At 44.9% G+C, this 25,043-nt stretch overlaps 1 protein-coding gene across 5 annotated transcripts in view; it reads right to left on the bottom strand.

The window, feature by feature from the left end:
* Positions 1-24,815, bottom strand: part of LOXL2 (lysyl oxidase like 2) — a 100,276-nt gene extending 75,461 nt beyond the window's left edge. For 2 of the 5 annotated variants that reach the window (XM_005285147.5, XM_065584521.1), the window contains exons 1-4: positions 24,593-24,815; positions 23,498-23,580; positions 14,641-15,085; positions 9,484-9,659 (exon numbers count right to left, since the gene is read on the bottom strand). In XM_005285147.5, the coding sequence (XP_005285204.1) occupies positions 9,484-9,659; positions 14,641-15,004 (540 nt within the window). In that variant the 5' untranslated portion in view covers positions 15,005-15,085; positions 23,498-23,580; positions 24,593-24,815. The remainder of the gene's footprint in view (positions 1-9,483; positions 9,660-14,640; positions 15,086-23,497; positions 23,581-24,592) is intronic. The other 3 variants (XR_006172208.2, XM_008168662.4, XM_065584522.1) reach the window with 3 other exon arrangements.
* Between the last annotated feature and the right edge of the window lie 228 nt (positions 24,816-25,043).

The following is a 25,043-nucleotide window of genomic DNA, read 5'->3' as shown; positions in this document are numbered from 1 at the left end:
GGGAGGGAGCTGCCATGGGGAGGGGGGCGCGCCTTGGAGGGTGAGGGGGAGCTGCCGCAGGGCTTTGGGGGGGGGGGCGCACAAGGTGGAAGTTTCACCTAGGGCGAGAAACTTCCTTGCACCGGCCCTGCCCTGAAGACAATGGAGTTACAGCAGGGATGAATTTGGCCATGTGTATTCTAGAACGTGGATGTACGTCTAGCCCTATCCAGGTAAGTACACATGTAAAGATTGCAGTAAATTGATTTACCAATTCAGTTTGCCTGTCTTTTCATTCACTAAGCTCAGCATTTACAAGCATTTCACACTACTCTGTCAGTCACACTCAGAAACCCTACTAGAATTTGGTTAGCCACACACCCGCCACGCTTCCACTCCAAAACTGTTGTTTTTTAACCCCTTAGTGGCATGCTGCTTACTACTACACACAGGTAAGAGTGATTATGTGGAGAGAGGTGACAACTCTCAGCAGTGAAGCTTTACCTGCCTTTCCCTTTTAAGGTTCACAGAGGCAAAGAGGTATGAGCAAACAAGCCCAAGCCACAGATCCCTGCTCTTGTAACACAAATGAGATGCTGTCTGGGTATTTAGACTATGCACAGTTTTTTTTTCCCCAGGAGAGAAAAAAATTCCCTCTGTAATATTCACTCACTGTAATTTAAACTTCCCAATAGAGCTGAGCAAACACTCCTTTCCTAACTTCGGAAAGCTGAGTATTTGCACAGCCAAGGAGAAGGGGCAGCAGGCTAATTCTCACAAGCCAGCCGCACATTAATGGGGCTGCTCTGGTATGTGCATTTTTAGGATCATCCCCAAGAAATGATCCTTTGAACAAATCTCAAGGGTAAAACATGCAAGGACCACAGAAAATATCTGGCAGGAATGAAGAGGTTTTTTTGAATGGTTGAAAATTTGCCGTAAGATAAATCTGTTCTTTCTAGCCTGGTGTCTCATCATTTTATTGCAGTTCATCCATCACTAACTCTTGGTTGTGACATTTCAGCCTGTCTCGCTCTCAATCCATCTGTTGCATGACAATGAGTCTTCCCCACAGGACCAGATCACATACCCCATTGATAGCTGCTTTCAACTACCTGAAGGGGGGTTCCAAAGAGGATGGATCTAGACTGTTCTCAGTGATAGCAGATGACAGAACAAGGAGTAATGGTCTCAAGTTGCAGTGGGGGAGGCTTAGGTTGGATATTAGGAAAAACTTTTTCACTAGGAGGGTGGTGAAGCACTGGAATGGGTTACCTAGGGAGGTGGTGGAATCTCCTTCTGTTATAACTATAAAGGGAAGGGTGTAACAGCTGTCCTGTGTACAGTACTATAAAATCCCTCCTGGCCAGAGACTCCAAAATCCTTTTCCCTGTAAAGGGTTAAGAAGCTCAGGTAACCTGGCTGGCATCTGACCCAAAGGACCAATAAGGGGACAAGATACTTTCAAATCAATTCCTCTATTCCTCAGTGCCACTCACAAAGAACTAATATCAGTGCGGTAAGAGTTAAAAAGTGCAATTGCTCATGATGGAAGGAGTGGGATCTAGTGGTTCAGACAGGGGTCTGTGAATCAGTACTTCTGAGTTCCATTCCCACTTCTAACACAGACTCCTAGGTGGCCTTAGGAAAGATTTCACCTTCCCGTGCCTCCGTTTCTCCATTTGTAAGAGAGGGATAATAGCCTCCCTGGGGGGTTGTGAGGATGAATTAAGCCATATTAATAAAGCACTTTGAGACCATCAGATGAAGAGGGCAAAGGGCTATTATAATACCACTTTGCCACGCAGCATGAACCAGTGGTAACAGTTTAAACAGCTGTGCCTCAAGGTTCTGCCTGTAACCATCAGCTTTTCCATAATACAAGAACCCCCATATTGCTGAAAGAAGGGGACTTAAGGACACTGGTGCATGTGACTGAAAAGCTCTGGGGAAGGCTCCTTTTGTTCAGCTGCTAGAAGAATTATTGCTTCAAAGAAGCGATGAGCTGGTATATTCTTTCATGTCAGGATGGGGTCGGAAGGAGCAGGGACGAGAAGAGACAATCCTTAGACTATGAAAAGAGCTGTAATGGAAAAAGTCTTTCTGATCATATACACAGACCAACCTTTTACAGTCATCTCTGGAAAATTTCATCCTCTACACTTGCAGTGTTTCCAGATTAGGAACCCGAGGGACATTTCCCAGTAAAAATAACATTTGCTAGAGGGATATAATGTTGCTGCTGAAGAGTGTAAAGATTTTGCCTGTTTGATTTTAGGAACCTGGGTCAAATCCTCAACTGGTGTAAGCTTGAATAGCTCCACTGACTGAGTTCCACTGAAATGGAGCTATACCGATTTACACCAGCTAATGATCTAGCCTTCTGTATTAAACCTTAATAATACTTTACAGTTCTAAAGTGATTATCCCAAGAGGATCTCCAGGCACTTTCCAAACAAGTAATCTTCCTTACCTATCTCACATGGGGGCTGTGGCATATGATCTCCATATTACAGATGGGAAAATCTAAAGCACAGAGAGGTTAAAAGTCTTATCCAACCGTCACATCAGGCGTCAGTGGCAGGTCTGGTAATAGAACTCAGGAATCGATAATCCCTCAGGACATGCCTACACATGCAATAAAAACACCTGCGGCTGGCCCATGTCAGCTGACTTGGGCTCACGGGGATTGGGCTGCAGGGCTATAAAATTGCAGCGTAGACGTCAGGGCTCAGGCCGGAGCCTGGGATGTGAGACTCCTCGAGGTGGGAGGGTCCCAGAGCCCAGGCTCCAGCCTGAGCCTTTACGTCTACGCTGCAACTTTATAGCTCTGCAGCCCAAACCTGTAAGCCTGAGTCAGATGATATGGGCCAGCCACAGGTGTTTTACTGTGGTGTAGCCTTAGATTAAAATATTTAGCAGCGGCAGCAGCATCTGATAATTCATAGGATTAGCACTCAGAACCCACTTATACCAGAGAGAAACTTCACTCTGAAGTGGACTGGAGTATCACTGTATAAAGCACGAAAATCAACCTAAGAAATCTGGGACTTCTACAATAAATCCTGACAGGGAAGTGGTGTAACTGAACTCACCCACATAAGCAGATTCCATTGTACATAGCCACACAATCCTCCTACGCATTCATTTTCTATGAGAGAAAGATGCACTGGATTTGTTAAAGCTGTAGTTTTTGCTTAAACCAAGTTTATTTCAGTTCATCTTAAATTGATTAGGAATTGGTTTAAATTAAACTAAAGTAAGGGTGTCCACATGGGAGGTTTGCATTGGTTTAAAAAGTGATTTAAGTTAAACTAGTGGAATTTTCTCACTTAGACCAGGCCATGATGCGCCTACTTAATAAAGAATTTCAGGCTACCAGAAACCCCAGAAACCTTCCAACTGGAAAAAGTGGATGAGTGGGAGAAGACTGCATCAGGTGGACTAGAAGTGAAAAAGTAGGAGTGTACCAAACACACAGTTTCCTTTGCTGAATCTGAGCAAGATGTGCAAGATTCTCAGACATGCGATAGAAAAGCAAAGACTTTCAACATTCATCCGCACAGGCATCTTGACCTCCCTGTTTCGGATCTTATGACCCTCTGATCTCCTCACCTTTGGTTTGCAACTATGTCATACCAGCTGCTAACAAGATAAAGCGAAGATTAGCCTCGGGAGGGGCGGGGGGGGGGGGCGGAAAGAAGGTTAGATATTTAGCAGCTAGCTGTTACTGAAAAATACCTTTGGAATGGAATTTTTAAAATTCATAGCCAATCACCCTTAGCCTTGGTCTGTGGTCCTGCTGTAATAAAACAGCAGAAGAGATGACCTTCCAGCATGCCCTGACCTCTCAGAGGGATGTGATAAAATGGGTTTGGCTGTGCACAGTAGGAGCAATAGTATGTTTTTATCCTACTTAGGAGACCCCAACAGTTCAGGCAAAGTAATGTGCAGGAGGTAGGAACACAGCAATATTGGGCCAAATTCTCAGTGGGTGGAAAGCGGCATCACTCCAATGACTTCAACTAAGCTACACCAACTGGTGCACTAACAATCAATTGCATCACTGCTAGCAGGGGAAGGAGAGTGATTTCGAGAACTAAACCCTTCTTCTGTCCTGCCTTTGAAAGGTTTCATGAGATAGTCCAGGGGTCAGCAACCTTTCAGAAGTGGTGTGCCGAGTCTTCATTTATTCTCTCTAATTTAAGGTTTCGCGTGCCAGTAATACATTTTAATGTTTTTAGAAGGTCTCTTTCTATAAGTCTATAATATATAACTAAACTATTGTTGTATGTAAAGTAAATAAGGTTTTTAAAATGTTTAAGAAGCTTCATTTAAAATTCAATTAAAATGCAGAGCCCCCCGGACCGATGGCCAGGACCCGGGCAGTGTCAGTGCCACTGAAAATCAACTCGCATGCCGCCTTTGGCACGCAGCCATAGGTTGCCTACCCCTGAGATAGTCGCATGCACCAGCCAAAACTCAGGCTTTTATCTCCCTTTCTGACCTCTTTCATGCTATAATTAGAGGCCAAATTTTTCAAGCCTAGGTGCCTACACTTAGGACTCTAAATTCATATTTAGGCACCTAAATAAGAGAGGCCTGATTTTCAGAGGTGCCGAGCTCCACTTGGAGCTCCAGGTGAAAGCCAGACCACTTTTGCAGGGAGGCTGTGCAGCCTAGTGGATAAGACAATAGATTGTGACTCAGGAGATCTGCGTTCTGTTGCAGGCTCTGCAACTGATGTTTGGTGACACTTCACCTCCCTGTACCTCAGTTTGCCCCAATTTACCTCCTTTGTGAAGTGCCTTGAGATCTAATGATTTGGATGATGGGATGGATTGCAACCTCAGCAAGCTCGCGGATGACACTAAGCTGGTTGGAGAGGTAGATACGCTGGAGGGTAGGGATAGGGTCCAGAGTGACCTAGACAAATTGGAGGATTAGGCCAAAAGAAATCTGATGAGGTTAACCAAGGACAAGTGCAGAATCCTGCACTTAGGATGGAAGAATCCCATGCACTGCTACAGGCTGGGGACCGACTGGCTGCAGAAAAGGACCCGGGGATTACAGTGGATGAGAAGCTGGATACGAGTCAGAAGTGTGCTCTTGTTGCCAAGAGGGCTAACGGCATATTGGGCTGCATTAGTAGGAGCATTGCAAGCAGATCAAGGGAGGTGATTATTCCCCTCTATTCGGCACTGGTGAGGCCACATCTGGAGTATTGCATCCAGCTTTGGACCCCCCTCCCCTTCCCACCACTACAGAAAGGATGTGGACAAATTGGAGAGAGTCCAGCAGAGGGCAATGAAAATGATGAGGGAACTGGGCTGGTTTAGTCTGCAGAAGAGAAGCAGGGGGGATTTGATAGCAGCCTTCAGCTTCCTGAAGGGTGGTTCCAAAGAGGATGGAGCTTGGCTGTTCTCAGTGGCGGCAGATGACAGAACAAGGAGCAATGGTCTCAAGTTGCAGTGGGAGAGGTCTAGGTTGGATATTAGGAAACACTAATTTCACTAGGAGGATGGTGAAGCACTGGAATGGATTACCTAGGGAGGTGGTGGAGGTTAGAGGTTTAAGACCCGGCTTGACGAAGCCCTGGCTGGGATGATTTAGTTGGGAATTGATCCTGCTTTGAGCAGGGGGTTAGACTAGATGACCTCCTGAGGTCTCTTCCAACCCTGATATTCTAGGATTATTAGGTCATAAATAAATGCAGCTAGTTACAAGGGTCATCCAAATTATCCCACCGTGTTCAAGCCTCTAATAGAAAGAAAGGGCTGGATGCGTCATGGCAATAGAGCTGGACTAAGGAGCTGATTCTGCAGTCTTTTCTAAGGTAGACATGGCAACTTTCCATTGACGCAAGAGGAAGAATGATTTTGTGCTAACCGCATTGGCCCGAGATTAAGGAGATGCGGGTTCAATTCTTTCAGTCCACAGATTTCCTGTGTGATCTTTGGCCCAAGTGATTTACTCTCCCTCTGCCTCAACTGGTAACGGTGGTAATAATGTTTACTGACATCAGAATGGGGTCTTATAAGAACCTAGACAGATTGAGGATACTCAGTATATGGTAGGATCAGGCCCCTAAAAGAGAAGTTCCACTTTCTTTGCAAACACAATATGCTTAAGTCACCAACGCTCCTCTGCTATTCCTAGGAGGGCTGCTACTGTCCTTTAGCACGGATGGTCCGAGAGCCTCAGAGATCAGCCAGGCTGTAGAGAATTTGACTTATTTCACACCTTTTCCTACTCCTGCGGGATCTTGTTCGTGACTCACATTTGCATCATTTAAACTGCTTAAACTTTGCTTGGAACGTATAAAATGAATCAAAGCCTCAAAAGCAGCAGCAAGTCGGAACAAACCAGCCCTAAGTTAACCCAACGTGTTTAACTCATTAGTCAAACTCCTCTCTGCTTTTCCATTAGCTAAGCACTAGAGCTCTAGATTTTATGATTAATATCGGAAGCATCCCCGAGCGAGATGACCTCTGTCTAGACTGATGCATGTTTTCCTCCAGCCTCTGTGCTGATAATTCCCGGGTTGCTATGGGGAAGCAAGCATCTGCCAAAGCTATCTCTGATATTCCAGGATTTCGTATATACTCCCCTATAAACAATGGTGCCATTGAGCTGGTCACAGAGAGATCCCTGTTAGGATACGAAAGGCCTCATTTCCCTTCTTACTTATTTATGGGAAGCTGCTAAGGGGATGATGATGGGAAATGGGAGAAAGCCACTGTAGCAATTCCTCGCGCATCTGCAACGCCTTTCACAAGACCGTCTCAAAGCTCTTTATGTGTTACCCAGTTGAAGCAGCCCCGTGAGGTAGGTCAATAGTGTCGGGTGGGGAAACTGAGATACACAGATGCTAAATGGCTTTACCCAAGGCCACAGCTCGTTAGTGGCGGAGCCAGAACTCTTGGTCCTCTGCTCTAACCACTGAACTAGCACTCAAAAAAAAAAAAGTAGTATTTTTCTCCTTTTTCACAATGCCACCAATGTATTTCCCCTCTGTCATTCTGCAGCAAAGCGGAGGGTTTCTAGGGCTTCTGGTATGGGGTTTTCTTTCCACTCAGGTGTGAATGCCAATGCTTAAGCCACTCATGCTAGGAGAGTGTGGGCCTATGTCCTCCTCTCGTGGCTGGTCCACACAAAAGGTTTATGAGTCTGCCACAGTAACCATTTTAGGAGGCTAAGTCCTTAAGCTCAAGCAGTAGAGGCCCCTGCTTTGGCAGTGAAGGTCATGGATTCAAACCCCATAGTCTGCTCAAACAGGGGCAGCTACATAGCGCCATCCAATGTGGAGCCTGAACCCATGAGCCTGGCAAGAAGAGTCATGGACCATAAATTCACTCAGACAGTGACTCGAACATCAGACAGTTTGAAGAGTGCACAGGTGAGAGTCTTCCACCATCCCCTTCATCCTGGAGAGCTTTCCCCCTCCTTCACAGACTCATCCTCATGCCACAACAGCCACTACATTTGCAGCTCCGTGACCAGCTTCTCAGGTGACGGATTCCATAATGCAAATGGCACCCTCTTCCTTCTAATGGCTGAGATCCCCCCCGTCGACACCACACACATACTGGGAGGATCTGAGATTACTACAGAACTAGTGCATGTGGTGCCCCCACTAGGCCATGCCCTACGCATCCTTAAACAGGGAGTGCTATATTTCTTCACCATCTGCATTATATTTACCATCCTCCAATGGAGCCCTCTGTAGGAACCAAATGTTAAAAGGTTATTGCTAGTTATTCTACAGCCAACAGTCCTTTGAATAATCTTGTTTTAAAAGTGCATTAAAAACCCCCTATATCCACTATTGTAAAACGTGTCCCCAGCCAAGCCAGGACTTAGCCACAGAAACCACTCTGTGGTGTCTCAGATGCCACAGATTCCCCCTTATACTTAGGCTAGGATAGAACTGTGGTAATTGGATGGGATCTGCTGGCAAATGATGACGAAGGGTGATCCCTGTATTTGCATATTAAAACACTACAGCACTGTAAAGAGAGCAACTTTGCATGGAGTCAGCACTAGTCGTTTGCAACCTGAAGACACTCAGAAATCCAAGATGGACAGAATTATTTGCTCACCTCGCTCACCCTTTTTCCACTACAGGATTCTTCCTAGCAGTTTAGTCTCAAGGAGTCTGTCAAGTCTAGTTTTAAAATGACTCAAGCGACAGAGCTTCCATCATTTCCCATGGGAAACTATTCCACGGCCTAATTGCCTAACCTCCCAGTTAAGAATTTTTTCCGGATGTCCTGCCTACACTTGTTAAATTTCCTCCCAGCACTCCTAACACTAATCCTCAACTCCTTCAGACACTCCACAGAGTTATCACAGCCCCTCTCATCATCCTTTAGCCAAGCGGCACATAAACAGTTCTTTAAATGTTGCCTTATAAAGTCAATCCACTCAAACGCACAACTCTCGGAATCTGCTCTTGTCCCTGGACAACTCTGTTGTACCCAAATGTGCCCATAAGACCCCAAAGAGAAGCCACATCACAACTATAGAAAATGGCACCCAATAATTCATAGCTTTTAACAAATAAGGAATTCATCTGATTACAAGGACTGTATCACATGTTATGCTTTAATATTAGTGCGAATCAAATCCGAAAGACAATTTTTTACTCTTGTAAAAGGTGATCCAGAAAGGAAAAATAACTGGGTTTGAACCTTCTCATATACTACAGAGAAATTCTGAAAATGTTTGTTTAAAAATATCAACATGTATCTTTATTTTATTGCTGACAAAAAAAATCTGTCTAAGAAAACACCCTGGAATATTTGCTTGCTGTTATAGCTGGATTGTATACAATTCTTAAGACAGGAAGTAGGACTCATGCAGAGCTGTTTGCCATTAAATATATTCCACCGTGGAATCAGCTGTTATTTAGTACTGATAGAGGTGATTCTAGTAAACAGTGTATAGTTTGTAAAGAGCCTTATAATTCTTCAGGCTGAAAAGGTACTATATGTTATTGTTCTCTATTATTTATATTACAGAAGCAGCTAGATGTCTCAAATGAGATCAGTGCCACATCATGCTAGATGCTGACAGTCTCTGCTTCTAGGCCCTTCGGTCTCAATAGACAAGACAGACAAAGGGTGGTAGAAACTATTATTATCCCCATTTTACAGAGGAGCTGTAACATAGAACATTTTATATCGTAACATGTACATTAAGACTAAGTAGATAAGAAAAGATCCATCCATAGGTCAAGTCACGAAAGCATCATGCAGTGCTGTTAAATACCAGATAGGATCATTTCCTCAAACCCAGCACGTGACATGGGCTTCAATCGAAATGCCAGCTCTGAACATCTCATGCACTAGGAAAGTTTGAGCATGGATCCGAACGCTGCAGGTTGAGCCCGTCTCTACCAACAATTTCATCACCTTGGCAGATACAGCGCCTGATCCAAACACCGTGGGAAGACTTCCACTGGGCATTGGATCAGTTCCTTCAAGTTATAAGTGCATTTACCTCTATTTGGTTGAGAAACGGCTTGTCAAACTTGAAGCCAGGGATCCTCTTTTCACTGCAGACGACTCCCACGTCTTCGGTGTGTTTGCAGTCTGTGACGCCCCAGCCGTTTGTGGTACATGCTGCCAGCGTTGCCTCTTTGCCAGTACAGTGGACATTGTCCATCCATATTTTGCCTGAGGAGGAAAGAATTGAAAGACTTGAGACACCAGTGAGCAAACCGCAGAGATGGTAAATCTAGATTCACTTATAATTGATCTAAATGAGCCTGACACTCCAGTTCTGCTAAGTGTGTGTTCCTCACGGTAAATCCTGTCAAAGGAAAGTCTAAAATCTTTACTTAAATAAACTGAGAAAACAGCTAAGTCAATTCAGTCTATCCAGGCCTGTGCAGGACCCACCTCAGGTATTTATAAACCAGAATCACAACGGTTAAGTTGAATAAGGTACACATTTAGGGTTAGATCCTGAGCTGGTGTAAATCAGCATCGCTCCATTGAAGTTAATGGAGCTACACCAATTTGAGGATCTGTTCTTCAATGTCCAATAGCAACCATCTCTGCATTAAGATACACAAGCCAAGAATTCCCAAACTGACTAATGAGTTGGGGGCCCCAAGCGGAGACACCTTATAGGGGCCTGATTTTCTGACACTGCTGAGCACCCACCCCCTGAAAATCAGCTCCTTTTAATGTGTCTCAGGTCGGGAATAGAAAAATCAAGTCAAATTTTCAAATCTTCCCCACCTTAGGTATTGTAAAAGCTTAATTTAAAACATGAAGCATGTAGTGTAGTCATTTCAGATAGATACATGAAATCACAGTGATGCTGTGCTCAGAGAGTTCTGCGCTTTGCACATTGTATTCGTAATGAGTGTATGCCAGGCACCGTGTCTTGCTGCAGATAGTCCTGTTTCGCAATGTGGAACAAAATCCTTTTTTCTTGTGTACCATCCCCTCTGCCATTTGCATCAGCACATAAAGGAAAGGCAGGCAAAAGTGATTTTAATCAAACTTCCTTGTGGTAAAAGCTAGCTTCCCCTGATGACGGCCACTTCAGAGCGGCTGGTGTCAGTAGGTCCCCTCGGCTCAGTTGATTAGAGCATGGCTTCCAATTGCAAATGCCATGAATCAGTTGTCTATATCCAGGGCCTCTTGCATCCTCTCTAATATGTCAAATCCTGATTAAACTTCCTTTTGGAGAGAACTCGGAGTTTTGATTGAATCGGGTCATTTTTTAAATGTGTATTTTGGCCCAAATTTCAATGGGTGCCTAATGACTTGGGAGGCCTGGAATTCCAGGTGACAACTTGAAACACCTTAACAAGGCTGGACTCTCAGACAGCGCTGAGCCCTGACTTTCTGAAAAATGAGGCCTCCCTTAAGGCATCAACAAGTTGGACACCTAAAATCACAACCCACATCTCAACACCATGGCCACCCTCTCCCTGCAATAGCTGATGAGGGTGAAAAAACTTACAGCATCAGATGGAATCTACCATCCCCACTCTGGCCACTGTATAGTGCCTTTCCCTGGAGTCTTTAAGGGGCTGATTCTCAGAAGTCCCTTGGGACTACAAAGGGAGCTGTGGGCCTCTGAAATAAAAATCAAGTCCTGCATGCTTAACCCACGTGTCAGACCACAGGGGGTGTCTCACATTTGGAGAATCAGAAAGATTCCCCCTCCCCCAGCTATAACAATCCATTCTGACACCTTTGAAAGTGAGATGTATAGGACCTCCTAGGCATCAGTGCTACCATGTTCTATACGAGGGATCTGAACTGTTTTCCCAGGCCCTGTGCCAAGCCTGGGAATGGCCATGGTGCAATGCAACTCTCACGGTGGTCACATGGAAGGAATCCCCTCCTCTTCCAGTTTTGAGGCTGCTACTGAAAACACCAGGGCAGCCTCTGAAACTGCTGCATTCCCTCCTCTGTCTCTCTAACTATGTTCCTATATATCCCCCATTGTCATAGCTTCAGAGAGTGTGATTACACCACAACCAAACACTTGTGGCTGGCCCGTGTCAGCTGACTTGGACTTATGGGGCTATAAAATTGCAGGGCAGATGTTCAGGCTCCAGCCCAACCCCAATGGCAATTTTATAGCCCTATGAGCCCGAGTCAGATGACACAAGGCAACTGTGGGTGTTTGATTGCAGTGCACGTAAGCCCAAGGTTCGAACTCAGGCTCATGCCTAACCACCTTCCATCTACACACAAGTCACGCTGACCCAGGGTTCCAGGACCCCATGGGGGTGGAAGGGCCAAGCCTCAGTCAACCTGGGATCCAGGATTCAAGCCCTGTGTCTTCAATGTAGATGCAACCACAACAGACACATGCTCTAGGAGTCTGCCAGAAGCATCCCACAGGCGGACTTTCTTTGTCCTCTGGACAGTCAAGTTTGGTGGATAGTCAAGTTTCTCCCTCCCCCCCGCACCCTGCATCATGAACAAAGGGCTAGTGGCCACATTTTGGGTGGGTGCTAGGAATTCTGGGATATGGTTGGTTGGACTCAGGCCTGCATGACACCATAACCCCAGGTTGGGATCCAGGCTTCAACAATTCCTAGCCAGGGGTTACAAATGATGTAAATGCTCATGCCAAAGCTTAACAAAGCCAGAATCTGATAACTTGAGTTCTAACAACCCCAGGCTCACATTGCAATGTAGACATACCCTGAGCCCATAGTGCCTCATGCAGCTGCTTTATTACATTTGGCTGGTTGATTCACCGTATCCTAGATCCATCAACCATGCTCCTCCTCTCTTCCAGACCAAGCCACGCTCAGATCCACCCCCACCCCACAGCAATGCAGAAATTGCCCTGGTGAATCCCAACTCCACGGCATGGGCTTCCTGCGGCACGCAGAGAAAGCACTCACTCTAAGTGAATCAGAGGGCAATGTTTTGTTTAAAATGTCACGGCCTCTCCCTTGGAAATCTCCTGCTGGACCGTGGGAGCCAAGATCCACAATGTGGGACAACATTTGAGGTCTCAAATTTCTCTCAAGTCAATTTTAAGCCCGCTTGCTTTTTATGGGTAATTTTATAGGTGCGGGTGTTAAAGAATGGTGTTAAAAAACTACGGACCAAATTCATCTCCAGTGTAACTGCAGGGAGTGAATGGAGTTGCATTTAGCGTGAACCTGGCTCTATGCTTCATGCTACCAATTATAAAATATTCAGTAGGCAAACATTTACTTATGGTAGATAAGACAATTAAACATATAGTTATTGAGGTTTATGGAGCTACTAAATCCCAAATATGCTTTTAATAATCAATTCCTACATATAACAAACCAATATTTGCCTTCCTACATCTTAATTCAATGCATATTTGGAAGGCCCAATCTGAAGTGTGATCGGGTTGATGTCTCGTCTGTAACAGTCCACTTTACAGCCAAGCCATCTGTATGCAATATCAAGGAGGACAAAAAATAAACACAGTTTCATGTAAGGTTCGGCCTGATGAGAACTCTTCCCCTGCCAGAGCTAATATGTTAGTTTCCTGAATGATTACTATAAAGTGTGTTTAATTATATAATTAGAAATGCAGGCTGGGGGGGTCTCACAGGCTAGTCCAGAAGCCACTCAAGGCAAACTGCTGCCCTCAGCAAAATTTCAGTCTGCTACCCGCTTCCTACCAGTAATAGACAGTCCCTTATAATCTGAAGAGTCAAGACACAGGGCGGGAAGAAGGAAGGACTATTATCCCCATTCCACAGATGATGAAACAAGAGACACAGATTAAGTGACTTGAAGAAGGTCGTACACTCGTAGATCACCAGATCATATCATCTGACCTCCCAAATATCACAGGCCACCGACGCCACCCAGCTCCTGCACACTATACCTGACAACTGAAATTAGACCAAAGAAACTGAGACCCCCGGGAGACTAGACTATGATGTCCCACAGGCAGAGAATATGAGGGAACTGAGGTGCACCAGTGCCTAAGACCCCAACAATGGCAGGGAAATGGTTAAGTGAGAGATGCCCAAAGAACCCTGGCAAGTGACCTGCACCCATACGCTGCAGAGGGAGGCAACACTCTCCCTCCCCCCCAAAGGTCACTGCCAAACTGAGCTGGGGGAAAATTCCTTCCTGGCCTCACCTATGGCAATCAGTTAGACTCTGAGCAGGTGAGCAAGAACCAACCAGCCAAGCTCCTGAGAGAGAAAGCTCAGTGTCCTGGCCCACCCTGTCTAGTGTCCAATCTCCAGCCATGGCCATCCATGATACTACAGAGAAAGGAGATCAACGACAACCACAACCCCTGAATAGACTTGGGGGAAAATATCCCTTCCTGACCCCTGTAGGCTGCTGGCCAAAACCCTGAAGCATGAGCTTTTGGGACCATAAGCTATAAACCAGAAGTTAGCCCCAGGCCTGCTGAGCCCTGCCCCCTATCATCACAAGCTACCTTGAAAGGTCACAGAGGGGAGCCTGTGACAGCCAGAAATTAAACCCACATCTCTTGCATTCTAGTCTCATGCTTTAACCACAAGACTCCCACCCAGCCTCTCCCAATCTGAAATTTCTGGGTACCCTAAATCTCAGTTCCATTAACACCAGCGGTGGTAGCCTGGGAATGGGGTCTGAGTCACTTCCTCTTCTCCTAGAGGTGGCCCCCTCTACGCCAGGGCTGAGCCACATCCTCAGTCTGTTGTGTTGACACATCAAGAGCTTTCATCTCCAGTTTGCTCAATCTGACCCCTCTCAATAGCACTAAACTCAACTCAGGCCTGTCTACACTGACACTTAATTCTTGGCTAGCTGGGACGTAAATCAACCCCACAGTAGCCTGCCATGTGCCAAGTGTCCTTGCAGATCCTGCTACCACGCACTAAAAGCTCTGTAGTGTGCTTCGATCTACTCCGCTTTGAAACAGGAGCGGATTAAAGCACACTAAAGAACTGTTAGGTCACAGCAGCAGGGTCCACCCGGATACTGAAGTGCGCAACAGGCTAACGTGGAACAGATGTACACCCCAGCTTGCCATGAATGAAGCGTTCATTTAGACAAGCCCTTACGTTCATTTTGTTTCAATCGTTTGCCACTGGAAACCCCACCACGGCGTGGGCACGCACAGGAGGCCAAGGAAAGCAGAGTGAACGTAAACACAAGGTGGGCCGCAGAAACCGGGCAACTTTACCTTCTCCCTTTCCATACTTGGAGCTTGACACCCAGGACACAGCCTCCACATAGCCCAGCTCTCTGCACACCACGTTAGCGGCGTGGATGGAGAAGTCGTCGTCACACACCGTGCCCCACTCCCCGTTGTAGAACACTTCCACCCGCCCCTCGTTGTGCTTCCGCTTCTGCCCGGCCAGCCGCAGCTGAATCTTGGGGATGTTGGCCGGCTGCTGGGGGGCGTGGTATTCTGAAGGGGGTTGCTCAGGGTGGCCGGAATAGTAGGGCCAGTGCTCATACTGGGCAAGGCCCAAATGGCTCAGACAGCTGAAGAAGAACAGCCCGATGAAAAAGTGGTTACGGTTGAAACTCAGGCATCTTCCCATTTTCAGCCCCCACAGTTCTCAGAGCCAGCTCCTCTCTTTAGCAGGTGCTGTTCAGTGCAGGTAGGATGCTCCGTAGGTTGGCTGAAATGAAAGAAAAATCTGTGTGAAAGGTAAAACATGATAACATGGGGACTTATTTTTCCTCTCTAACCAAGGGACCTGACCAATGGAAGGATGTGTTCAAGTTGCCCCCTCCTGGTGTTTTAGCGAAACATTTCTGAAATCAAAGGTCTTGGGTTTTGTTCTACAGGGCAGCGGAGACAAATGTCAAAACCTCAACAGGGTGTGTAACAAAGAATTCCTATTCTCCAGCCAGCTCTAATCTGAAAACAATTCTTTATGGAACTGCATTTATAATGACTAAGCAGACTAACCTATGCAACAGTCTGATTGAACAAGAGTTTCACCATTTTAATTCTGTGGCCATCTGAGCAAATGTACAATTAAAAAAAAAAAAGCCAAATCCATCCTTTAAATGGTGGAAAAATAGAGAGGAAACAAAATAAAATAATGTGGTCAAGAATGGAGAGATTTACATTGCAGCTTGAATTTTCTTGATTCCCAATATTATGACATACAGCGTATTTCCATTACTGCACATCTGGCTTCATCTACACAGAATTATTGTATGCAGCCATGCATAGGAATCATTTTTAATGTAGATTTGTCTGACATTCTCTGGCCTCTTGGTAATGTTACAGCTGAACTCCAGCCCTAAGTCAACTAGATAGAAGTCCAGTGGTTAAACTACTTCTACACGCTTGCAGTGAGTGAAGGTTCAGAAACTGTTCACTTAAGGTAGGAGGAGTTATTTTCTGGTTAAGAAACTTGAGCCAGACGTGGTGCTGAACTGAATGTCAGTTCATTTCCTGCCCCAGCCCTCAGATATTCCACATTGTCATTCATGCAACCAGCACATGGAGCAGTCAGGGAGTACACGTGGAGGTTAGCGGCTGAATAGTTTCCAAATGAAGCAATGCCAGAGAGCAGTGGGAAAGAGCTCCCCAACTCCCCAAAGCAGTATCGTTCCCTGGCAGCAGCCAAAACACAGGGAAGGAGAGTCACCAATACAGATGTCTAGAATGGAAGATCGGTCAGTATGTGCTAGGTCTGCGCTACCCCAAAAGGTGACAAAGAGACACGGGCACAGGGAAACCTGGATAAAGTAGCCTTCCAAGCAGCTGAAGGAGGCTGTGTGATCTACTGGACCAGAAGCCAGAAAACTTGGGTCCTATTCCCAGTTCTGCCACCACACTGTTAAGTAGATCTGAGGCAAGTCACTTCCACCTCAGTTTCCCCTTAAGTAAACAGGGATGATGATACTGACTCTCCTTTTGTAAAGTGCTTTGAGACCTCTGGATGCAAAGTCTCTCTCTCTGAACCAAGTGCAAGTAACAAAGGTGGGTGCATTTGAAACATCCCTATTCGTGAATGGCACAGTGGGGTCGTTAACTATGGTTCAAACAAAACTGGTTCGGGGAAACTAGGGGGAATAAAGCACTACAAAGTGCTGGGTTTGGGCCAAACCTTGATCTTGTTAACATCATGGATTCCCATGAACTTCACTGGACTAAGATTGATTTCTAGGCTGTTGTACAGGATTCATCACTGCGGTAACTATACACCTCAACACCCCATGAGGCCAGGAAGCATTATCCCCATTTCACAGATCAGGAACTGAGACACAGAGAGAAAAGCAACTTGCCCACAGTCACACATGGTGTCTGTGGCAGAGCTGGGAGCAGAACCCAGATTCCAGAGTCCCAGGACAACACCTCAAGCACATGACTTTTCTTTTCTTCTGACAATTCATTAAGGGGGTTTGCCAATGAAAGTAGAGTGAAATATGCGTTATGACTGAACTTAATGTGCCTTTTTTGCATATACGAAAGGCTCATGGGGACCAGATGCTGCATAAATCACTCCCAGCACATATCCACTGCTTTCAGCAGAGTTATGTTGGGACAGCACTGGATGGCCAGGTGAATTATGAGTTTGGTTTTTGTTCTTGGCTCCTGCCAAAACATCTGGTATAAACAGCTTCCACAGCCCACATGCTGACGTGATCCAATAAGGCAAATCTTAATGCCTAAAGTTCACACAGGCAGTCGGTTAGCTCAATGATGGGTCCAGGACAAGAACATTTAAAGGAACAAATGGCAACCATCTGAATTAGGTAGGTTAAAAGCACAGTGCACAGACTTATGGCTGCATCTTCCAAAGCCACCAAAAACACCCTAGTGAGGAAAATATTTACAGCAAAAGGTTCATCCAATGCTATGGCTGAGATTTGCAAAGCCATCACAGGGATTGGGACTCCCCTGAATCTCAGTGGGAATGGAGCATTTTAAATTCCCCAGGCAACTGAAAGTCTCACTCCATGTTCATAAGATGCTCCATTTGTGCCAGCACTGTTTAATACCTTTGTACTTTGGCAAACCACTCTCTCTTAAGCACTCTGATCTCCCTCTAAAGATCTCAAAACACATTAATAATTTAAGCCTTACCCCCATGTGGGGTAGGTAGGTCTCCCCATTCAGGGAAAACTGAAGCACAGAACATTAATTTGCCCAAGAAGTCAGTGGAAGAGCCTGGAAAAGAATCCAGATCTCTGGACTTCCTGTTCTGTGCTTTAAATCATTCCCAGCCTGCACTGGGACTAAGGGACCACTCATTGAAACTATTATGCACTTGAGAAATCCCATTGAAGTCAATGGGACAACTCACGAGAGGAAACACTACTCCTCGGCTTTCAAGATCAGGCCCCAAGAACCCTTTTAAGGTGCCACAACATACACAGACACAGCCAGCCATCAAGGTCACTAGCAGGGATTGAACCAGAGACCATCAGCACAGGCCTCTGCCACTTCAGCTAGAAGAGTAACTTAGCTGAGCTCAATGCTCATGTCAGTTATTAATGTGACCTGAAATAATGATCTGTTGAGAAAACATGATTTAAGTCCATTACAGGTCAGAGACCTGTATGATTACTTAAAGGCCTGGATTTAGACCCATTTAAACAATTTCATAGGTGTTGGTGCAACTATGGGAAAGCCACAAGTAGAAAAGCAGCATCTTGATGGTCAGGAGAACCTGATTTTCCAATTCAGTGTGCTAAAAGGAGAACAAAAATACTATAGCCCAAGGCAGGGGTCGGCAACGTTTGGCACGCGGCTTGCCAGGGTAAGCACCCTAGCGGGCCGGACCAGTTTATTTACCTGCTGACGCGGCAGGTTCGGCCGATCGCGGCCCCCATTGGCCGCGGTTTGCTGTCCCAGGCCAATGGGGGCGGCGGGAAGCCACGGCCAGCACATCCCTCGGCCCGCTTACCCTGGCGAGCCGCGTGTCGAACATTGCTGACCCCTGGCCCAAGGGTTCCAGAATGTGCAACATTGTGAATTGTACCTTCAAGCAGCTTCCCCACAGAAGCAGTGAGGCCCCGATAAAAAGATTGGTGACTTCAACAGAGCTCTTTAATTCTCCCTTCTGAGATCTCAGTATCCCTACCCCTACCTTATAAAAACCACTGTGCAACGGGCAAGTGAAAATGTGTAGTGTCGATGGAAGTTTAATGACCCACAATCCTTGCCCTACCTGAGGCAACACAGGGCACATACCATGGTCCATCACCAGCTTTTCAAGAAGAGTCAATTGCTTAGAGGTATAGCTTGCTGATGAGAGATAGATACTTGCAAGTAATGCAGGAGCGAGTACTCTAGCAGAGATCACCCTTATAGCAATGTTAATCCGTGATACGATATGGAGTGAACAATGTATAGGGCTTACAAATGCAGCATTTCCAAAGAGATTACATGCCATCCTGATAGGCTGTAAATGTAACTTCAGATAAAGCAAACTCTTTAAAGGGGAGAGAGTTTCGTAGTTCTTCACATACTGCAGGTGAAGAGCGAAGTGCTGTAGTCTGGAATTTTTCCATAGGCAACTCCTGCTTGAAGCATGCAACTATTCCACATGCAGACTCTCACTGCCACATGCCTGCAATTTACCTGTAACTGGATCCTCTTGGATTGGATTCAGTTTTGATCGATAGTTATAGCTTGGTTAAAAAAAAAAGATAATGGTTGAGATCCAAGTTATGTATTCCCATCAAGTTCACACCACTATGGCTGGGGGCACCTCAAGCAACATCTCCTCAGGCGTGCTCTCATATGACGTCCAATCCGGGTCCCACTGAAATCAATGTAAAAGCTCCCACAAGCTTCAAAAGCTGCAAGACTGGGCCTATGACAATAAAAGTGTAGTGCTCTTTACAGAATTGGGCCCTCGTTCGTTGGATGCCGCAAGCCCAGTCTAGTCTGCAAACCTTTCAGTCAATAGTATTATAATATATTCAGCTAGTCATCAGCTAAAATGAATGCAACTGTTCATATGAAAAAAAGCCAACAGATGTTAGCAAGTAGCATCGGGGGGTTTCCATTTGCTTCAGTTCTGCCTGAACTATCATTAAAAACAGAACACAGTTGACTGGCAGTAGCAAGCAGACTTGCTTTAGCAAACCCAGGATCTCAGACTGCTGCAAACTGAATAGGCCCAACTGGTAACATCTTCAAAAGCAAAGAGGATTTAATTCTAACACCACCCATCCACTGTGAAGAACAGATGAGTCTTGGGCACTTAGAGACTCTTGTACTTCATCAGGGTTTTGCAGGGATGAGGTAACAAACAGACATCATGCTGTTCTACAGCACAAGCACCATCTGACTTGTCTCAGGATCTAGCTTGGCAAAGAACATAGGATCGGCAAATAATTACAAAAAGCTTTCTGGCCTCAGCTGCACATTCATATGTTAGGTAACAGTAAAAAAAAGCCACTGACTTAATGAAATATGTACAACGGGGGAATGGGGCAGGGGGGAGGAGGGAACACCCACAGAAACAAGACAGCACAGTACTCTGCCAGAAGAGAGAAGCTGGAGGAATAAATGTATTTACAACACACACAGCTTTTCACAACAAAGAAGAAAGAAGCCTGGGATTTCCCCTCACTCGCTTTAGACTCGAGATCTGCAAAGAGCAGCTCTGGTGACTAAGAATGCGGATTATATTTTTCACGAGCCATAGGTCCAGCCACACAACTCAGCATTGAAGGAAGTCAAGTGACTGAACCCCTTTGTACCACCCAGGGAAATTCTACAGGTCCATGAATTCACACTGTTTTAGCATGCCCTTCAAATAGCCATGGCTCTCACAGAGAGAAAGAGAGAAAGAGAAAGAGAGAGAGAGAGTGTGAGTGAGTGAGTGTGTGTGTCCAATCTCACATAGCTGAAAAGCCCAAAGAAGGGGCTAGGAGGGGTGAGAAGCACAGGATCTCAAACTCACTCAGAAATTGTATGGGAACAGAAGCATTGCTGGGAACTGTAGTTGCTCAGGCTGGTTTTGACAGTACCATCGGGGCTATTAGCTTCACTAATTAATTTTGAATTCCCTAATCATCCCTGAAGGTTTTCTGTTTCCTGTAATGTACCTGGCCTGAAGCGTGGGATGGAAGTGTGGAAAGATAACAAGAATGTGAGTCTTAGCACCATGGCATCAGTTAGCATTAAAGCTCTCTCCTTTCTCTCTCACTGCACTAAAGTCACTTACGTTCACTCTCAGTTTTAGCCCTTACTTTTTTTTTTTTTTTTTAATTCTCCTTTACAGCTAAGTAGAAAGAATTTTTGTTCTGAGGACAGAGGGACACATATCAAGCCCCCCAGTGGCTGCACTTTCTAATGTGTGTTTTATTTTGGCAACAGATCTTCATTTTTCTCACCTCTCCAATTTGTTTAGCAATGAAGGACGAAGCCAAATGGAGAGCGACAGCCTCCGTGTTACAGCATGACTGACACTCTCAGACTCCTGGCCAATTCTGGTTCTTGGCGACTAAATGGACAGTACTGTCTCAGTATGAAAAAAAAATTCAACGACAGATATGACACTTATACACTACCGTTCTAATTCACATCGGAAATGATTAAGCAGAACGAAACTTTTGAACCCAACGTTATTCTAGTATCAGGGGATAGCTATGCTAGTCTGTATCCACAAAAACAACAAGGAGTCCAGTGGCACCTTAAAGACTAACAGATTCATTTGGGCATAAGCTTTCGTGGGTAAATTGTATCTGAAGAAGTGGTTTTTTACCCACGAAAGCTTATGCCCAAATAAATCTGTTAGTCTTTAAGGTGCCACTGGACTCCTTGTTGTTAATGTTATTCTAGTTATTTATTGTAAGTTCCAGAAATATCTTATGGTTTCTTAAACTTTAGGACAATTAATCTGCTCAGACCCCTTATTCATTTTAACAGAAGCAACAGCAACTTGAACCATGAAACTTATGTTTTTAGTTTATTAATAATACTGCCTAGCATAGTTTTTATCAGTAGATCTCAAAGTGCGTTATAAAAGAGTTCAGTATCGTTATCCCCATTTTACAGATAGGAAAACCAAGGCGCAGCATGGGAAAGAGACTTGCCCGTAGTCACCCAGAAGTCCAGTTGGGAATAGAGCCCAGGTCTCTTGAGTCCCAGTCCAGCACTCCATTCTTTAAATGGCATGTGATTTGCTCAATATGAGTAAGAGGCTACAATAAGGTAACACAATGAAATCCACAGCTGACATGCTTGGATTCATCGCAATAGAACATGTGAGTGCATGCCCACACACGCTATGGATACAGAATGATTTTGTGGAATGCTAGGAAATATGAAATGCCATTTTAAAAAAAAAAAAGGAAAATCCCTGCATAATGATGATTCGGTTTAAAGTACCTGAACCATCAATAACACATGCAGTCGCAGAACTGGAATGGTGACCCTGGTATTAAGAGATGCATACATCTTTCTGGTTTTCAATTATGCGGATATCTAGCCTGTGTCACTTTTGGACTTTGTTCACCCCTTGATGGAACATCCCTTAATATTAATGGGCATGAGAGCTGGGGTTTTCCATGAAGCCCAAGGGAATTGGGAGCCTAAGACTCACTGAAAGTCAATGGGAGTTGGACCGAACTCTCTTTTGAAGATCCTAGTCTGGAGGTTTCACCACTTAATAAGCAGAACCACAGGGAAGAAACGAAACAGCCAACTAATACCTTATACCACTGAATAAAGAGATCATGTATTCTGGGTATCACATGCACAGGGATGATGTATACGGTCGCTCCAAAATGCACTACAATTTTCTGTCTGGGACTTGGTCTGATTTTTAATTTTTTTATATATCTACTTTCCATATTTATTTTGCCATTGACTATTTGAAGACTGTATATTTATAGATATCTATCTACATCCTCAAACACCGGATTAAATGAATCCTTGGTGGAACTCTTGACTTCAAGAGGCTTAGACCGGGCATCAATTTCACCCACAATGTATATTTACACACATTCACAGTATACACCGTATCTAGGCACACACCCCATTCCTAGAGCATTTCACACTTCTATAAAGTGCTTTACAAACAAACTGAGTGATGAACTGTGCAATCATGCCACCTACTACTGAAGAGTAGCCATTTCTAGGGTGGAACGTGGCAGCTGTTTAACAGTGTACAGCGACACCATGCAAAAAAAGTTTAGGATAAGAATTAATAATGGATTAAACACAAAGCTGGAAGGAGAATTTAGGGATGGAATGAAATTCAGACAGGAAACCTGGAGGTTAACAACATGCAAATAGTTTCCAGGAAACTCTGATGACCACATGTGCCCTAGAGATCAGTTTTATTTCATCATGCAAAAGACAGCACCTAGCACTGATCATTTAACAACATGGGCGGGGGAGGGGGGGAAATGATTGTCTCAGGGATGGAATGCCATGTACTAATCATTAAGACAACTTTCTGCAGCAGTTGGATTTCCTTGGTAGTACTAACATGGAGCAGCCTCTGCTTAGCTTGTCAGATTTGACCAAGACCACAGCACAGGGCTACAGACCTCATTCAGATGTACTCTTATTTGCTGGTAGTCAAGAAGTGCCAGTGATGGAAAGGCTCTATGTTAGATCTCTCTGTATCGTATGTGATCTTGAAGAGTCATCCTGTTACTCATTTATCTCCACCTGACTGTCCCAAACATTACAGCTAATGTTAAAAAAGAAAGCCCTTTTCTCGTGTGTTTTCTAAGTTCATGTAACACTAAGCGAGCCCAGATGAGATTCGTTATTATGCAGCAACAACCAGCAAGCATACTATCCAGAAAGATGTGGTTTCCTCTTAGATTTTCTACTGTTACAATAGCTCATGCCAATATTTGCATTGTCTGATTTGTAACAGCACCTTAACCTCCACCTAAGAGACACTATGTGGGTGGTATAATGTGGGTGCAATAAAACAGATGAGTGGAAACCTAAAGCAAATTATTTTCAGTCTCTATCAAGCAGCTGTTTGAAAACAGTGCAATGTTGTCTTTATGAACCGATTCCTACCTGGAATGCTAATGGGTTTTCTCCCTATACTCCCAGATAACTGAGGCAAGTATTGCTTTAAGCTCACCTCTAAACTATTTGATCTCAGGTTCTCCTCTGGCGCTGCAGACAGTGACACCTGTTGTTTTCCGCTAAGTAGTAGCCGCTAGTCTGAAAAGAGAAGAGTAGTTTGCATCTTTAACACCCTCAGCACAGGGGCCATATAAGAGCAGCATTCATTCCAGAAAGAGGTTGTCACAAGTTTCAATGCTGAAACTTTGTTAGCTTGTATTGAACCGCACATCTGGTGTCCCCTCTAGGAAACACTCCACAATTCTCTCTCATGATACTCACAAGTGGAAAGTCATCCTGAATCCTACTGGGACTGCTGTGTGAGCTCGGGATAAAATGGTCCCTCTAAAGAACGAATTGTTCGGTGCAAGGACCACACTTCAAGGAACAGAGAGTCGGCTCAGATTCAACTGAATCTTAGCACAACAACAGAAAGAAATTTCCTCTTATGGAAATAGATCTCTGTATGTTCCACGCCATCCCTGGAAAGGGAACATTTGCTTTTAAATGTTTCCTTTTGAGAATCATTTATTCAGGCAAGAGAATTTAAACTGCTTCTGAAGTCTTAAATTGGTGATATTTACACCGAGTTTATTGCATGGACAGTAGCTTCCTAGACTCAATCAGGCACAGGCTACCAGTGTTACAGAATCTATGCTGTCTCAACTTGTAGGCATTTAGCAACACAGCTTTTCCACTTCATTAGTTCAGTCCCAACTCATTCCTGTAAGTGAACAGGGGAGAAAGTTTTACCTGACCACAAACATCATTGCCAAGTGACAGAAAAAATCTGCAGCATTTTTTTTTTTTTTTTTAAAAGAACAAGTTTCCAGAGGAATACAAGATGATCTGTTTTACTGGTTCTCTCCCACCCCCTCGCCCTCCTTTTGAGATGCAGATGCTAAATAACCAACTGAAGTTAGAGAAATAAAAGATGTTCAAAGAGTAGAGAGAAACGAGGTTGACTTTCAGCCCCAACACAGGCTAGATGATTGGTTTAAGCTGGCTGTCAAACAACAACAAAAAGAGTCACCCACACAAATCAATCTGGCATTACTTCTGTAATAATAATGCCACTCTTTGGATTGCAATGCAGCAGGACAGCACTTACCTGGAGATGGTTTGGTGGGGGGGTGACCTCAGTTCCTGCTGCTCTCTTTGCACTAAAGTGCCTCTTCTGAGGCAAGAGTGCAGTTTGAGGGGTCCCCTTTGCTTTAGAAAATACTCTGCAGCCAGGGAAATGTGCTGCAGAAATCCTGGTGCTGCTTCTTCCTGGCAAATTTCACTGGAGTTATCCAAGCAAACCCCTCCCAGGGTCCACCCCCTCCAAGCTCAGACACACCAGCTAGGCTGATGGGTGATATCATGGGCTTTTGCTGTAATCTGAGAGCTGTGGCATTCCTTGAGCGCTGCACTGAAATGATTTGCAGCCAAGGAGGTGAACAGGGAATGTGAGCTGCTTTCCAGGAGGCCCCTAAAGAACAGACCATTCAGGATCACTTTACCGTGTATTATTATTTAAGATCTATATTGCTGTAATGCCCAGAGACTCCAATGGGGTT

Source organism: Chrysemys picta, chromosome 2, assembly GCF_011386835.1.
Source record: "Chrysemys picta bellii isolate R12L10 chromosome 2, ASM1138683v2, whole genome shotgun sequence".
In the NCBI taxonomy this organism is placed as follows: domain Eukaryota; kingdom Metazoa; phylum Chordata; order Testudines; family Emydidae; genus Chrysemys; species Chrysemys picta.
This window is presented reverse-complemented; position numbering and strand designations above follow the sequence as displayed.